The sequence below is a fragment of the Rana temporaria genome, chromosome 1 (genome assembly GCF_905171775.1).
Source record: "Rana temporaria chromosome 1, aRanTem1.1, whole genome shotgun sequence".
NCBI lineage: Eukaryota > Metazoa > Chordata > Amphibia > Anura > Ranidae > Rana > Rana temporaria.
The window spans coordinates 44695209-44713696 of NC_053489.1; the positions used below are offsets into that span (position 1 = coordinate 44695209).

General features: G+C 45.3%; 1 protein-coding gene across 3 annotated transcripts in view; it reads left to right on the forward strand.

Moving 5' to 3' along the window:
* Positions 1 to 12383, forward strand: part of LOC120926926 (mucin-2-like) — a 69604-nt gene extending 57221 nt beyond the window's left edge. Inside the window, exons 10-12 of one of the 3 annotated variants that reach the window (XM_040337244.1) lie at positions 5065 to 7109; positions 8106 to 8963; positions 9123 to 12383. In XM_040337244.1, coding sequence (XP_040193178.1) covers positions 5065 to 7109; positions 8106 to 8963; positions 9123 to 12138 — 5919 coding nt within the window. In that variant the 3' untranslated portion in view covers positions 12139 to 12383. Of the gene's footprint in view, positions 1 to 5064; positions 8964 to 9104 lie in introns of all 3 variants that reach the window. The other 2 variants (XM_040337228.1, XM_040337235.1) reach the window with 2 other exon arrangements.
* Positions 12384 to 18488: the final 6105 nt, after the last annotated feature.

Here is an 18488-nt window from a genome sequence, read left to right on the forward strand (position 1 = left end):
TTTTATACATTTTTTTTTTTTTTTACTACTAATGGCTGCGATCAGCGATTTTTTTCATGACTGCGACATTATGACGTATACACATCGGACAATTTTGACACATTTTTGGGACCATTGTCATTTTCACAGCAAAAAATGCTATAAAAATGCATTGTTTACTGTGAAAATGACAATTGCAGTTTGGGAGTTAACCATTAGGGGGCGCAGTAGGGGTTATGTATGACCTCATATGTTTTTTCTAACTGTAGGGGGCGGGGCTGGACGTGTGACGTCATTGATCGTGTTTCCCTATATCAGGGAACGCACGATCAATGAAGCTGCCACTGTGAAGGACGAGGAAGCTGTGTTGACACACAGCTCTCCCCGTTCTTCATCTCCGGGGACTGATCGCGGGACTCCAGCGGCGATCGGGTCCCGTGGTCACGGAGCTTTGGACCGGGTCGCGGACGTGTGCCCGCGACCCACGGCTGGGCACTTAAAGAGGACGTACAGGTACGTGATTGTGCCCAGCCGAGCCATTCTGCCGACGAATATCTGCAGGAGACGATCCTTAAAGGGTCATTAACCACTTCCAGACCTTAGGTGTTTTTCAGATTCAGTGTTTGCAAGACTAAAACATTTTTTTCTGCTAGAAAATTACTTAAAACCCCCAAACATTATATATTTTTTTTTCTAACACCCTAGAGAATAAAATAGTGGTCATTCCAATACTTTTTGTCACACCGTATTTGCGCAGCGGTCTTACAAGCGCACTTTTTTTGGAAAAAATTCACTTTTTGGAATTAAAAAATAAGACAACAATAAATTTGGCCCAATTGTTTTATATATTTTGAAAGATAATGTTACGCCGAGTAAAATGATGCCCAACATGTCACGCTTAAAAATTGCGCCCGCTCGTGGCATGGCGTCAAACTTTTACCCTTAAAAATCTTGATAGGCGACGTTTAAAAAATTCTACAGGTTGCATTTTTTGAGTTACAGAGTAGGCCTAAGGCTAAAATTATTGCTCTCGCTCTAACGATCGCGGCGATACCTCACTTGTGTGGTTTGAATACCGTTTTCATATGTCGGCGCTACTCGCGTAGGCGTTCGCTTCTACGCGCTAGCTCGTCGGGTGGGGCACTTTAAAAAAAATTTTTTTTGCTTTTCGCATTTATTTTTATTTATTTTAGAATTTTTAACACTGAAAAAAAAAAAAAAAAATTATCACTTTTATTCCTATTACAAGGAATGTAAACATCCCTTGTAATAGAAAAAAGCATGACAGGTCCTCTTAAATATGAGATCTGGGGTCAAAAAGACCTCAGATCTCATATTTGGGCTTAAATGCAAAAAATAGAAAAAAAAAAAAAAATGTCATTTTTTCAAATGACCGAAAAAAAAATTTGTCTCTTTAAGAGGCTGGGCGGGACTGACGTTTTGACGTCACTTCCGCCCAGCCGAGCTATGGGGACGGGCGAAGGAGATTTTTCCTTCAGTCCCGTCCCCGCTCACCAGCCGACAGCATCCGATCGCCTCCGCCGCTACCGACGGCTCCGGTAAGCGGCGGAGGGCACGGGAGAGCGGAGGGAGGGGGGGGCCCCCTCTCCCGCCACCGATAACGGCGATCTCGCGGTGAATCCGCCGCGGAGACCGCCATTATCGGATTCCAGACCGCGCACACTAAAGATGGATACCTCGGTTGTGACAGCAGCTGCTGCCGTTACCGAGATATCCGTCTTTAAAAATAGGACGTACATCGTCGTGCGCAGGTCTGGAAGTGGTTAAAGGAAATTTTTTTTTTTTGCTGAAATGACTGTTTACAGGGTATAGAGACATAAAAGTTAACTGATTCCTTTTAAAAATGATTACAAATTTAATTTAATCTATCATATAATGTGCCTCTGATTTCACGTTCGGTTTTAAAAGTACATACATGAATTTCCGGGTGAGAGGTGAGTCGGGAAGACTCACAGAACAAAAACAACAAATCCAGGGCAGTGTTTTGTTTTTAAAATGAATCTGATTGGTTCTGAGGAGTTTTAGACACACAATAATGACAGCTTAGACCACCGTGAGAAAGCTCCCAGTACCATGGTTATAAGGAAACAGGCAACCAGGAAGTGTGGAGATCACAGCAGAATTACAGCTACTTCAAAGCAAAAACAAACAATGAGAACATGAAACCAGTACTGCAGTAAGGTAAAGGAAGCTATTTAGCTAAAAAAAAAAATTCCTTTAGTGACCCTTTAAGTGGTTAAGCTTCTTTGAGATGCAACTGTGCATGCTCCCTTACTGTTATCAGGAAGCCAGTCCTGAGGTATGCTTTGCAGCTAGGGTAACCACATTTTTAACCACTTGCCGCCCGCCAATGACAAATTGACGTCAGCAAAGTGGTTGTAGAATCCTGACTGGACATCATATGACGTCCTCAGGATTCTTAGCCGCTGCGCGCCCCCGGGGGCGCGCATCGCGGCGATCGTTGTTGCGGGGTGTCAGTCTGACACCCCGCAACACCGATCTTGGTAAAGAGTCTCTCACGGAGACTCTTTACCACGTGATCAGCCGTGTCCAACCACGGCTGATCACGATGTAAACAGGAAGAGCCGTCGATGGCTCTTCCTCACTCGCGTCTGACAGACGCGAGTAGAGGAGAGCCGATCGGCGGCTCTCCTGACAGGGGGGGTTCGCGCTGATTGTTTATCAGCGCAGCTCCCCCTCGGATCGCCACATGGACCACCAGGGATGCCCACCAGGGAAGGGCAAAACAGAAAAAATGGACGCAAAAAAAATAAAAAAAAATAAAAAAAGTCTGAAAAAAAAAGTCCGGGGAAAAAAAAAAGGATGCAAAAAAAAATGATGCCAATCAGTGCCCACAAATGGGCACTGACTGGCAACAAGTAAATCAGTGCCGCCCCACAGTGTCCATCAGTGCCGCCCCACAGTGTCCATCAGTGCCACCCCACAGTGCCCATCAGTGCCACCCCACAGTGCCCATCAGTGCCACCCCACAGTGCCCATCTGTGCCACCTCACAGTGCCCATCTGTGCCGCCCATGAGTGCCCATCTGTGCCGCCTATGAGTGCCCAGTGCCGCCCATGAGTGCCCATCAGTGCCGCCCATGCGTGCCCATCAGTGCCGCCCATGAGTGCCCATCAGTGCCGCCCATTAGTGCCCATCAGTGCCGCCTATGTGGGCCCATGAGTGCCGCCTATGTGTGCCCATCAGTGCCGCATACCAGCGCCGCCAATCAGTGCCACCTCATCTGTGCCCGTCAGTACTACCTCGTCGATGTCCATCAGTGCCATCTCATCTGTGCCCATCAGTGCCACCATATCAGTGCCCGTAATTGAAAGAGAAAACTTACTTATTTACAAAAAAATTACAGAAAAAAATAAAAACTTAATTTTTTTCAAAATTTTCGGTCTTTTTTTAGTTGTTGCGCAAAAAAAAAAATCTCAGAGGTGATCAAATACCACCAAAAGAAAGCTCTATTTGTGGGTAAAAAAGGACGCCAATTTTGTTTGGGTACAATGTAGCATGACCGCGCAATTGCCATTCAAAGTGCGACAGTGCTGAAAGCTGAAAATTGGCTTGGGCGGGAAGGTACGTAAGTGCCCGGTATGGAAGTGGTTAAACTACCATTCAGGGACACCCCCCTCCCAAAAATCAGCTTGTGCTGTAACGAATAACAGCACAGTGATTAGACACAAGAGGTGGGATTTATGATTTCTCCAATCACAAGCAGGGGGCGGGGATTGTGCTCTTCCAGGCATTCCCGGCCAGGACAAGTACTGTCAGTGAGTGATGTGGCGGCCTTTTTTGGGGGCATCAGATTGGCCTGGGGGGTGGCTGTGTCGTTTGCATTCGGCATTCGGCTTTTTCCGGCGTATAGTTACCCCTGCTATATGAGGCGTAGCTAATGTTAAGTATGGCCGTCGTTCCCACGCCGAGTTTTGAAATTTTACATCGTTTGCGCAAGTCGTTCGCAAATACGGATGGACGTAATTTACGTTCACGTCGAAAGCATGACGATTTGCCGATGCCTTTGGAGCATGGGCACTGGGATTAAGTCACGGCCTGCGCATGCGCAGTTCTTTCGGCGCGGGGACGTGCTTGGTTTAAATGTTACACGCCCCCTACCCGCGGAATTTGAATTCCGCCGGGGGATTTACGCTACGCCGGCTCAACTTTACAGGCAAGTGCTTTGTGAATAAAGCACTTGCCTGAAAAACTTGCGCTGGCGTAACGTAAATGAGATACGTTACGCCAGCAGAAAGATCCGCTGATCTTTCTGAATCTGGCCCCCTGTTTTTAATGTGAACTGTTAGACAGGACAATTTGTTTTGTTTCATTCTGGCTAGTAAGTTGAGCTGGGAAGTTCTCTTTGTTGTTGTTTAAAGTGTTGCTAAACCGACCTTTCCTTCTTTGCCATCGCGGCATCATCTGCTGGGTGCTGGTCCTTGGCTGACTTTTTTCGGCTGGCGCACAATGACATCAATCCTGCGCATGCTGGCATAAGGCTGCATTCACACCTGAACGCGGCGTATTGAACCGCGATTTGCCGCGACAAATTGCCGCGTTTTGTCCCGTGATTTGCCGCAACAAAACGTAGCGTTTTTTAGCCTAAAATACGCCGGAGGGGTGATTTCACATTGTCCGCTATGCCGAACGCCGAAGCCGCCTGGAAAAAAGGGTTCGGGACTTGTTTTGAGCTTCAGGCGTTCGGCGTTTCGGCGTTCGACATGGAGATGTGAACCATCTCCATAGCCGACAATGTTAAATCACCCCTCCAGCGTATTGCAGGCTGCATTAGCGTCGGGCGTAAAAACGCCTAGGTGTGAATGGAGCCTAAGACTGCAGTCATTCCGGCAAACAGGCACTGTGGTGGAATATAAACTGAGCTGCACTTGTACATTCCAAAAAGATTGGGGACTTCTGAACCATTTTCTTGCACTTGTGCAGAGCTCAGTGAACTCACGGGTCCCAGTGCATATAATAGGCCCAGTGCATATGATTGCCATGCAGAGACTTTCTGAAGACATCATCAGAATTGCATAAATAACATCTTTTTTTTTCTTTTAGGTAGAAATGTTGTTTATGGATTATTATTTTCTCACCATACCAGCAAACATCATTGCTGAGCTCTTCCATCAAAACACGAGCGTTTTAGGACAACTTCCTGCTATCAGATATAATGTTACCTATTTGTTTTACTATGGAAATATTTGCATTGTGCAACCTGGAACTCCAAAGACAACATCAGCCGGCCCAACAATGAAAACAACCACAGCAGCAACCATTTCTTCTAAAACTACAAATGGGGGTCCAGTAATACCTGTGATTACAACACCAACTACCACAACAGTCCCCACCACAGCTACATCAACACCTGTTACCACAACAACAATCCCCTCAACAACACAGACTACTACAGTAACATCGACTAGTACAACTGCCCCTACAACAACACCCGTCATAACCACAACAATTCCCTCAACAACACAGGTGACTACAGTTACACCGACGACCACAACAGTCACCACCACAGCTACAACACCACCTGTTACCACCACAACAATTCCCCCAACAACACAGACTACTACAGTAACACCGACTAGTACAACTGCCCCTACAACAACACCTGTCATAACCACAACAATTCCCACAACAACAGAGGTGACTACATTACCACCAACTACCACATTTACCACCACAACTACAACAACACCTGTTACCACCACAACAATCCCCCCAACAACACAGAATACTACAGTAACACCAACAAGTACAACTGCCCCTAAAACAACACCCATCATAACCACAACAATTCCCTCAACAACACAGGTGACTACAGTGACACCAACTACCACAACAGTCCCCACCACAGCTACAACAACACCTGTTACCACCACAACAACCCCCCCAACGACACAGACTACTACAGTAACACCGACTAGTACAACTGCCCCTACAACAACACCCGTCATAACTACAATTCCCTCAACAACACAGGTGACTACAGTGACACCAACTACCACAGCTACAACAACACCTGTTACCACCACAACAATCCCCACAACAACCCAGACTACTACAGTAACACCGACTAGTACAACTGCCCCTACAACAACACCCGTCATAACCACAACAGTTCTCTCAACAACACAGGTGACTACAGTGACACCAACTACCACACCAGTCCCCACCACAGCTACAACAACACCTATTACCACCACAGCAAGCCCTCCAACAACCCAGACTACTACAGTAACACTGACTAGTACAACTGCCCCTACAACAACACCCGTCATAACTACAATTCCCTCAACAACACAGGTAACTACAGTGACACCAACTACCACAACAGTCCCCACCACAGCTACAACAACACCTGTTACCACCACAACAATCCCCCCAACAACACAAACTACTACAGTAACACCGACTAGTACAACTGCCCCTACAACAACATCCGTCATAACCACAACAACAGAGGTGACTACAGCACCATCGACTACCACAACAGTTCCCACCACAGCTACAACTACACCCGTTACCACCACACCAATCCTCCCAACAACACAGACTACTTCAGTAACACCGACTAGTACAACTGCCCCTACAACAACAGCTGTCATAACCACATCAAATCCCACAACAACAGAGCTGACTACAGTACCATCAACTACCACAACAGTTCCAACCACAGCTACAACAACACCTGTTACCACCACAACAATCCCCCCAACAACACAGACTACTACAGTAACACCAACTAGTACAACTGCCCCTACAACAACAACACCTGTCATAACCACAACAATTCCCACAACAACACAGGTGACCACAGTACCATCAACTACCACAACACTCCTCACCACAGCTACAACAACACCTGTTACCACCACAACAATCCCCCCAACAACACATACTACTACAGTAACACCGACTAGTACAACTGCCCCTACAACAACACCTGTCATAACCACAACAATTCCCTCAACAACACAGGTGACTACAGAGACACCAACTACCACAACAGTCAGCACCACAGCTACAACAACACCTGTTACCACCACAACAATCCCCCCAACAACACAGACTACTACAGTAACACCAACTAGTACATCTGCCCCTACAACAACACCCGTCATAACCACAACAACAGAGGTGACTACATTACCATCGACTACCACAACAGTTCCCACCACAGCTACAACAACACCTGTTACCACCACAACAATCCCCCCAACAACACAGACTACTACAGTAACACCAACTAGTACAACTGCCCCTACAACAACAACTGTCATAACCACAACAATTCCCACAACAACACAGGTGACCACAGTACCATCAACTACAACAACACTCCTCACCACAGCTACAACACCTGTTACCACCACAACAATCCCCCCAACAACACAGACTACTACAGTAACACCGACTAGTACAACTGCCCCTACAACAACACCTGTCATAACCACAACAATTCCCTCAACAACACAGGTGACTACAGTGACACCAACTACCACAACAGTCACCACCACAGCTACAACAACACCTGTTACCACCACAACAATCCCCCCAACAACACAGACTACTACAGTAACACCGACTAGTACAACTGCCCCTACAACAACACCCGTCATAATCACAACAATTCCCCCAACAACACAGGTAACTACAGTGACACCAACTACCACAACAGTCCCCACCACAGCTACAACACCTGTTACCACCACAACAATCCCCCCAACAACACAAACTACTACAGTAACACCGACTAGTACATCTGCCCCTACAACAACATCCGTTATAACCACAACAACAGAGGTGACTACAGCACCATCGACTACCACAACAGTTCCCACCACAGCTACAACTACACCCGTTACCACCACACTAATCCTCCCAACAACACAGACTACTTCAGTAACACCGACTAGTACAACTGCCCCTACAACAACAGCTGTCATAACCACATCAAATCCCACAACAACAGAGGTGACTACAGTACCATCAACTACCACAACAGTTCCAACCACAGCTACAACAACACCTGTTACCACCACAACAATCCCCCCAACAACACAGACTACTACAGTAACACCAACTAGTACAACTGCCCCTACAACAACACCTGTCATAACCACAACAATTCCCACAACAACACAGGTGACCACAGTACCATCAACTACCACAACACTCCTCACCACAGCTACAACAACACCTGTTACCACCACAACAATCCCCCCAACAACACAGACTACTACAGTAACACCGACTAGTACAACTGCCCCTACAACAACACCTGTCATAACCACAACAATTCCCTCAACAACACAGGTGACTACAGAGACACCAACTACCACAACAGTCACCACCACAGCTACAACAACACCTGTTACCACCACAACAATCCCCCCAACAACACAGACTACTACAGTAACACCAACTAGTACATCTGCCCCTACAACAACACCCGTCATAACCACAACAACAGAGGTGACTACATTACCATCGACTACCACAACAGTTCCCACCACAGCTACAACAACACCTGTTACCACCACAACAATCCCCCCAACAACACAGACTACTACAGTAACACCAACTAGTACAACTGCCCCTACAACAACACCTGTCATTACCACAACAATTCCCACAACAACACAGGTGACCACAGTACCATCAACTACAACAACACTCCTCACCACAGCTACAACACCTGTTACCACCACAACAATCCCCCCAACAACACAGACTACTACAGTAACACCGACTAGTACAACTGCCCCTACAACAACACCTGTCATAACCACAACAATTCCCTCAACAACACAGGTGACTACAGTGACACCAACTACCACAACAGTCACCACCACAGCTACAACAACACCTGTTACCACCACAACAATCCCCCCAACAACACAGACTACTACAGTAACACCAACTAGTACATCTGCCCCTACAACAACATCCGTCATAACCACAACAACAGAGGTGACTACATTACCATTGACTACCACAACAGTTCCCACCACAGCTACAACAACACCTGTTACCACCACAACAATCCCGCCAACAACACAGACTACTACAGTAACACCAACTAGTACAACTGCCCCTACAACAACACCTGTCATAACCACAACAATTCCCACAACAACACAGGTGACCACAGTACCATCAACTACCACAACACTCCTCACCACAGCTACAACAACACCTGTTACCACCACAACAATCCCCCCAACAACACAGACTACTACAGTAACACCAACTAGTACAACTGCCCCTACAACAACACCTGTCATAACCACAACAATTCCCACAACAACACAGGTGACCACAGTACCATCAACTACCACAACACTCCTCACCACAGCTACAACAACACCTGTTACCACCACAACAATCCCCCCAACAACACAGACTACTACAGTAACACCGACTAGTACAACTGCCCCTACAACAACACCTGTCATAACCACAACAATTCCCTCAACAACACAGGTGACTACAGTGACACCAACTACCACAACAGTCACCACCACAGCTACAACAACACCTGTTACCACCACAACAATCCCCCCAACAACACAGACTACTACAGTAACACCAACTAGTACATCTGCCCCTACAACAACACCCATCATAACCACAACAACAGAGGTGACTACATTACCATCGACTACCACAACAGTTCCCACCACAGCTACAACAACACCTGTTACCACCACAACAATCCCCCCAACAACACAGACTACTACAGTAACACCAACTAGTACATCTGCCCCTACAACAACACCCATCATAACCACAACAACAGAGGTGACTACATTACCATCGACTACCACAACAGTTCCCACCACAGCTACAACAACACCTGTTACCACCACAACAATCCCCCCAACAACACAGACTACTACAGTAACACCGACTAGTACATCTGCCCCTACAACAACACCCATCATAACCACAACAACAGAGGTGACTACAGTGACACCAACTACCACCACAGTTACCACCACAGCTACAACAACACCTGTTGCCACCACAATTCCCCCAACAACACAGACTACTACAGTAACACCGACTAGTACAACTGCCCCTACAACAACACCTGTCATAACCACAACAATTCCCACAACAACACAGGTGACCACAGTACCATCAACTACCACAACACTCCTCACCACAGCTACAACAACACCTGTTACCACCACAACAATCCCCCCAACAACACAGACTACTACAGTAACACCGACTAGTACAACTGCCCCTACAACAACACCTGTCATAACCACAACAATTCCCTCAACAACACAGGTGACTACAGTGACACCAACTACCACAACAGTCACCACCACAGCTACAACAACACCTGTTACCACCACAACAATCCCCCCAACAACACAGACTACTACAGTAACACCAACTAGTACATCTGCCCCTACAACAACACCCATCATAACCACAACAACAGAGGTGACTACATTACCATCGACTACCACAACAGTTCCCACCACAGCTACAACAACACCTGTTACCACCACAACAATCCCCCCAACAACACAGACTACTACAGTAACACCAACTAGTACATCTGCCCCTACAACAACACCCATCATAACCACAACAACAGAGGTGACTACATTACCATCGACTACCACAACAGTTCCCACCACAGCTACAACAACACCTGTTACCACCACAACAATCCCCCCAACAACACAGACTACTACAGTAACACCGACTAGTACATCTGCCCCTACAACAACACCCATCATAACCACAACAACAGAGGTGACTACAGTGACACCAACTACCACAACAGTTACCACCACAGCTACAACAACACCTGTTGCCACCACAATTCCCCCAACAACACAGACTACTACAGTAACACCGACTAGTACAGCTGCCCCTACAACAATACCTGTTACCACCACAACAATCCCCCCAACAACACAGACTACTACAGTAACACCAACTAGTACATCTGCCCCTACAACAACACCTGTCATAACCACAACAATTCCCACAACAACACAGGTGACCACAGTACCATCAACTACCACAACACTCCTCACCACAGCTACAACAACACCTGTTACCACCACAACAATCCCCCCAACAACACAGACTACTACAGTAACACCGACTAGTACAACTGCCCCTACAACAACACCTGTCATAACCACAACAATTCCCTCAACAACACAGGTGACTACAGTGACACCAACTACCACAACAGTCACCACCACAGCTACAACAACACCTGTTACCACCACAACAATCCCCCCAACAACACAGACTACTACAGTAACACCAACTAGTACATCTGCCCCTACAACAACACCCATCATAACCACAACAACAGAGGTGACTACATTACCATCGACTACCACAACAGTTCCCACCACAGCTACAACAACACCTGTTACCACCACAACAATCCCCCCAACAACACAGACTACTACAGTAACACCAACTAGTACATCTGCCCCTACAACAACACCCATCATAACCACAACAACAGAGGTGACTACATTACCATCGACTACCACAACAGTTCCCACCACAGCTACAACAACACCTGTTACCACCACAACAATCCCCCCAACAACACAGACTACTACAGTAACACCGACTAGTACATCTGCCCCTACAACAACACCCATCATAACCACAACAACAGAGGTGACTACAGTGACACCAACTACCACAACAGTTACCACCACAGCTACAACAACACCTGTTGCCACCACAATTCCCCCAACAACACAGACTACTACAGTAACACCGACTAGTACAACTGCCCCTACAACAACACCTGTTACCACCACAACAATCCCCCCAACAACACAGACTACTACAGTAACACCAACTAGTACAACTGCCCCTACAACAACACCTGTCATAACCACAACAATTCCCACAACAACACAGTTGACTACAGTACCATCAACTACCACAACACTCCTCACCACAGCTACAACAACACCTGTCACCACCACAACAATACCCTCAACAACACAAACTACTACAGCAGCTCCTACCACAACATCAACAGTTTCACCTACAACTACTGACTCTACAATAGCAGGTGTAACTGTCGATATTTATGATCCTTATTATTATTATTAGTTTGATTATCCTTAGTTACTAACCTCATAACTTCTAGCCCTGAAGTTCTAAAACTGAAAAAAATGGACTTTGCGTCTCAGCAAATATATTCCACAGTAGCCCATTATTTACAACACTCACTACACCTACAATGATACCTGGTGTATTCAGTAACCCCTTGTGCTCAAAAGAGATTGGGCCAGATTCACAAAAGGGATACGACGGCGTTTCTCCTGATACGCCGTCGTATCCCTGTTTCTATCTATGCGACTGATTCATAGAATCAGTTACGCATAGATATCCCTAAGATCCGACAGGTGTAATAGTTTTACACTGTCGGATCTTAGGATGCAGTACCGCGGCCGCCGCTGGGGGGAGTTTGCGTCGTAAACCAGCGTCGGGTATGCAAATTAGGAGTTACGGCCGATCCACAACGGTTTTTCGCGTTCACTACGTCGTCCGTAGTCAAGTTTCCCGTCGCAAAGTTAGTCTTTTTTTTGGTGCCCTAACTTTAGTCAGCAAGTGTATTGCTGTCTAAAGTATGGCTGTCGTTCCCGCGTTGAAATTCTAAATTTAACGTCGTTTGCGTAAGCCGTCCGGGAATACGGAAGTACGCTACGCGCGTCGCCATTCAAAAAAATTACGTCACGGCGCGCAAAGCACGGAGGGAGTTAGGAAACGGATCATGCGCAGTAGGTCCGGCGCGGGAGCGCGCCTACTTTAAATGGCACACGCCCATTTGAATTGGCCCGCCTTGCGCCGGAGGCCGCGGGCGTAGTTTTCATCGCAAGTGCTTGGTGAATCAGGTACTTGCGATGAAAAATTGCGGCGGTGTAACTTATCTAGGATAAGTTACGCCGCCGCGATTCTACGTGAATCTGGCCCATTGTTAGCATTTTTAAGTAGAGCGGGGAAGGATTAGAATGTTTTCGTTATTACTGCATATGTCTCAATGGGGAGTGACATGCATCATCACCAGGACAGGAAATAAGGGGCAATCTCCCTAGTGGAGTTGCAGGCATCAACACAAATATGACATAGGTCCTTAACTTTCCCCACTCTATTTATAACTTAAAAACAAATTGCACGTTTTATGCAAACTGTATTAAAAGTTTGGTGAATATACAATGGTAGTTATTATTTAATTGTTTACACTTTTTTTATGTATTTTTTCACATTTTGTATATAATTGATGTTCTGTATTTTATACATGTATTTTATATCCAGATGTGTTGTTCTGCCCTCTAGTGACTATCTGTATTATAGACATTGCATTCACTACCTTTGTTGAACAACTTAAATAAAATTAACAAGCCACAAAGAGAGTGTATTGTTTTTAATCTGACTAATCAAACTTTTACTGAGCAAAAATCCCTTTGTAACCCTATGCAAAATGGTGTTAAATTTGAAAACCTCTGTAATTTTTTTTTTTTTTTTGCAGTCCGATTTTATGTGATAGACCAAAGTGGCACATAATTGTGAAGTGGAAGGAAAATGATGAATGGCTTTCAAATTATTTTACAAATAAATATCTGCAAAGTGTGGTATGCATTTGTGTTTAGCCCCCTTTACTCTGATACCCCTAACTAAAATCTAGTGGAACCAATTGCCTTCAGAAGTCATCAAATTAGTAAATATTGTCCACCTGTAAGTGATTTAATCTCAGTATAAATACAGCTGTTCAGCGAAGCTCTCAAAGGTTTGTAAGACCCCTTTCACACTGAGGAGTTTTTCAGGCGGTACAGCGCTAAAAATAGCGCTGCTAGGTGGCATTTCCATTGTCTACAATTCATTATCAGAACCTACATCCAAATCTTCCTACATGGAGGCGTGGGAGAGGGATCTACAGATGTCATGGACCATGGAGAAATGGCATGAGGTAGGGTCGAGGGCTTCTAGGGGTCTCATCAACATCTCTCTAATAGAAGCTAACCTCAAAGTATTTATGCGGTGGTATTTGGTTCCCTGCAAGCTAGCTGCAATGTTCCCAACCACATCTCCATTGTGTTTCCGAAATTGCCTAGCCCAGGGTTCTATGTTGCATACCTGGTGGGAATGCCCTAAAATCAGGGGATTTTGGAACAAAGTGTTCTCTCTCATTAGGAAGGTGACCGGGATACCGGTGGATAAATCTCCACAAATAGCGTTATTGGGGGTTAATGTCCCCCAGGCCACCAAATACACTCAAAAATTGATAGCCTTCTTGCTCACTGGTGCTAGGATCACACTGGCTGGGGCGTGGAAACAACCTTCTGTATCTTTCCAGAAGACCAAAAGGAAAATCTCTTGGATCATGCACCAGGAGAAAATGGTCAGTACAATACTCAATTCTTCCAAATCTTTCGAGGCTGTATGGGAACCCTGTGCTAGATATATAGGCATCTCTTTGTTATAAGGATAAGGGAGGGTGGGGGATATCCATCCTTTTTGGATTGCTGTTATTTTTGATTTTGGAACGTATAGAGCGAATCATATAGTCCGTAGCTGGCGACACTAATCTATGTTCTCTTTCTTTCTTGTCTTCCTCTGTCTCTCTGTTTCTTTTCTTTCCCTTTTTCTCTTCCTTTTCCTTTACATATCTCCATAAATATATTAAGGTATGATAGGCAGTTGCATCTTGAAAAGATTACAGTAGAGAACTTTATCTTCTCTCTTCTTTGTTTATGTTTATGTGTTATAGTGAGCACTGGAGATTACTGCTTGTTAATTAAGCTCTCGTCAGGAGTCTCATGCTTTCACTAAAATACGGAAATAGGCTAGGTTAATCCCTACGTTGGGATGGGCCCATGATCCCGGAGATATCAGTTATTCCGGGACAGGGGGTCCACTCTCACCCTAGTTAGGCACACATTGCGAGCTGAACGTATTCACTGGTTCTTAGGCACAGTATGAACCCATTGGGGGTGCCGGGAATGCAGTCAGTACCAGGTGCCATTTTATTCCTTTTTGATCGCATTCTTATTCTCGTTTTCTCCCTTTTGAAGACTTTAGTCTCAAAGTGGTGAAAATATCCTATTACATGTATAAGTGATGTCCTTGCTCTAAACTCCTTTTGACAATATTGTTACTTTAGTCTCTGAACTGTATGTATACCTTTTAGCCCCAGGTTGTGCTGGAGGCTCATGCTATGTACTGTACTGCCTTTCAACAAACTGCTTTGAAAATGAAAAAAAAAAAAAAAAAAAAAAATACTGGATCTGTACGGTGTGTGTCACTGGAATAAAGAATTTATTTACAGTAAAAAACCTAGCAGATGTTTAAACACTTCCCCACTCTGTCTAATTAAAAAAAAAATAAAAAAGCTTTGCTTTTAAAATAGCGCTGCTATACCGCCTCAAAAACTCCTACACTGCATACTAAATGTGAAAGCCCGAGGGCTTTCACACTGAGGCGATGCGCTGGCGGGAGAGAATTTTTTTTCCTGCCAGCAGCATCTTTGGAGCGGTGAGAGGAGTGGCGTGTATACCGCTCCTTCCCATTTAAAACAATGGGAAACCATTTTTTCCCATTATTTTTGGAGTGCGGCTGTCCCGGTTCTTACTTATACATTTTTGCAATGGGAAACCGCGGCAATACCGCCCGCAATGCGCCTCTGCAGAGGCGCATTGCGGGCGGATTTAACCTTTTATCGGCCGCTAGCGGGGGTTAATACCGCACCACTACCGGCCGAATCCCGCGGCAAATCCTTTAGGGTTACTAAAGGTTAGTTTTTTTTTTTTTTTTTTAATAACAAACATATCATACTTACCTCCTCTGTGCAGTTGGTTAAGCACATCCCTACCGCGTCATTGTGAAATGACGGCGACAGGAACCCCTCCTCGATCCGGGTGGACGTCATATGACGTCCTGCCTTCCCGGCGATCTAGGGCACACACCCGCGGCGACGCTCGTGATCCGGCGTGGAGCTATGATTAAGCATTGAAAGTCAATGCGAAACGTGTCAGCTATTTTCCCCACTGTATGCTGATTGCATGCTGTGCATTTTTTCCCATTAATAAAGAGCACGTCTTTTTTTAAGACTTTTTGGAGTGCGGCTGTCCATCTATTTCTCTATCCGCACGGCCGCGATTGCCGCCGGGTGCCCGCGATTGTCGGTAATCACGGCAGGAGTGTGGATCTGTGTGTGTAAACACAGATCCACCTCCTGTCAGCGGTGAGGAGACCAATGTGTGTTCCCAGTACAGAGGAACACACATCGGTCTCCTCCCCTTGAGAGTCCCCTCCCCCCTACAGTTATAACACATCTTAGGGCACATATTAACCCCTTCCAACGCCCCCTAGTGGTTAACCCCTTCCCTGCCAGTCACATTTACACAGTAATCAATGCATATTTATAGCATTAATCGCTGTATAAATGTGAATGGTCCCAAAAACATGTCAAAAGTGTCCGATGTGTTCGCCGCAATGTCACGGTGACAGTAAAAAAAAAATCGCAAATCGCCGCCAATACTAGTAAAACAATTAATAACATAAAAATGCCATAAATCTATCACCTATTTTGTAGACGCTATAACTTTTGCGCAAACCAATCAATATATGGTTATTGCGATTTCTTTTCCCCAAAAATATGTAGAAGAATACGTATCGGCCTAAACTGAGGGAAAAAAATGTTTTTGTTAAAAAAAATTGTGATATTTATTAAATAAAAAAATAAAAAAGTGTTTTTTTTTTTAAATTGTCGCTCTTCTTTTGTTTATAGCGCAAAAAATAAAAACCGCAGAGATGATCAAATACCCCCAAAAGAAAGCTCTATTTGTGGGAACAAAATGATAAAAAAATTGTTTGGGTACAGTGTAGCACGACCGCGCAATTGTCATTCAAAATGCGACAGTGCTGAAAGCTGAAAATTGGCTCGGGCAGGAAGGTGCGTAAGTGCCCGGTATGGAAGTGGTTAAGCACAGAGTGGCCTTGATCCTCCTCTTCCGGGGTCCCTCAGTAGCTCCTCCTCACCCCACCTCAAGTGCCCCCGTTGGAGAAGTACTCATATCCCAAGCTGTGAACATCTCACAGAGCACTATTAAATCCATCATCCAAAAATGGCAATAGTATGGCACAACTGCAAACCCCTACCAAGACATGGTCGTCCACCTAAACTGACAGGCTGGGCAAGGAGAGCATTTATCAGAAAAACAGCCAAGAGGCCCATGGTAACTCTGGAGGAGCTGCAGAGATCCACAGCTCAGGTGGGAGAATCTGTACACAGGACAACTATTATGCCCCGTACACACGATCTGAAATTCTGACTGCAAAAATTCGATGTGAGCTTTTGAACGAAAATTCCGATCGTGTGTCTGCTCCAATCGGACTTTTGCTGTCAGAAATTTCCACCAACAAAAGATTGAGAGCTGGTTCTCAAATTTTCTGACGGAAAAAAAAAACAATTTGACTCATGCTCAGAAGCATTGAACTTAATTTTCTCGGCTCGTCGTAGTGTTGTATGTCACCGCATTCTTGACGGACGAAAAATCTGAGAACTTTTGTTTGACCGTGTGTATGCAAGCCAAGCTTGGGCGGAATTCTGTCGTAAAAAAAATAAAGTTTTTTTTCCGACGGAAAATCTGATCGTGTGTACGCGGCATTAGTCATGCACTCCACAAATCTGGCCTTTATGGAAGAGTGGCAAGAAGAAAGCCATTGTTAAGAGATAGCCATGAGAAGTCCCGTTTGCAGTTTGCGAGAAGCCATGTGGGGGACACAGCAAACATGTGAAAGAAGGTGCTCTGGTCAGATGAGACCAAAATGGAACTTTTTGGCCTAAAAGCAAAACACTATATGTGCGGAAAACTAACACTGGACATCACCCTGAAAAATACATCCCCACCGTGAAACATGGTGGTGGCAGCATCATATTGTGGGGATGCTTTTTTTCAGCAGGGACAGGGAAGATGGTCAGAGTTGATGGGAAGATGAATGGAGCCAAATACGAGTAATCTTAGAAGAAAACCTGTTTGAGACTGGGGCGGAGGTTCACCCTTCAGCAGGACAATGACACTAAACATGCAGCCAGAGCTACAATGGAATGGTTTAGATCAAAGCATATTCATGTATTAGAATGACCCACTCCAAGTCCAGACCTAAATCCAATTGAGAATCTATGACAAGACTTGAAAACAGCTGTTCACAGACGCTCTCCATCCATCCAACGGAAAGTATACAGCAACAGTATAACAACAGAACATCAAAGATTCTTATCAAAATGCTTTCCTCGAGATTCGTCACCTGGGCTTAGGATGGCAAAAGAGAGCTCTGTGTTTCAGTCAGTCCTTTTTAAACCTCAATCACACGCCACACCATTTCCAGCCCAACTCGGTTTTTGGACAAATCAAAGTGTTTACGGGGCAGTCCTCCTCAATAGATTGTATTACTGTCTG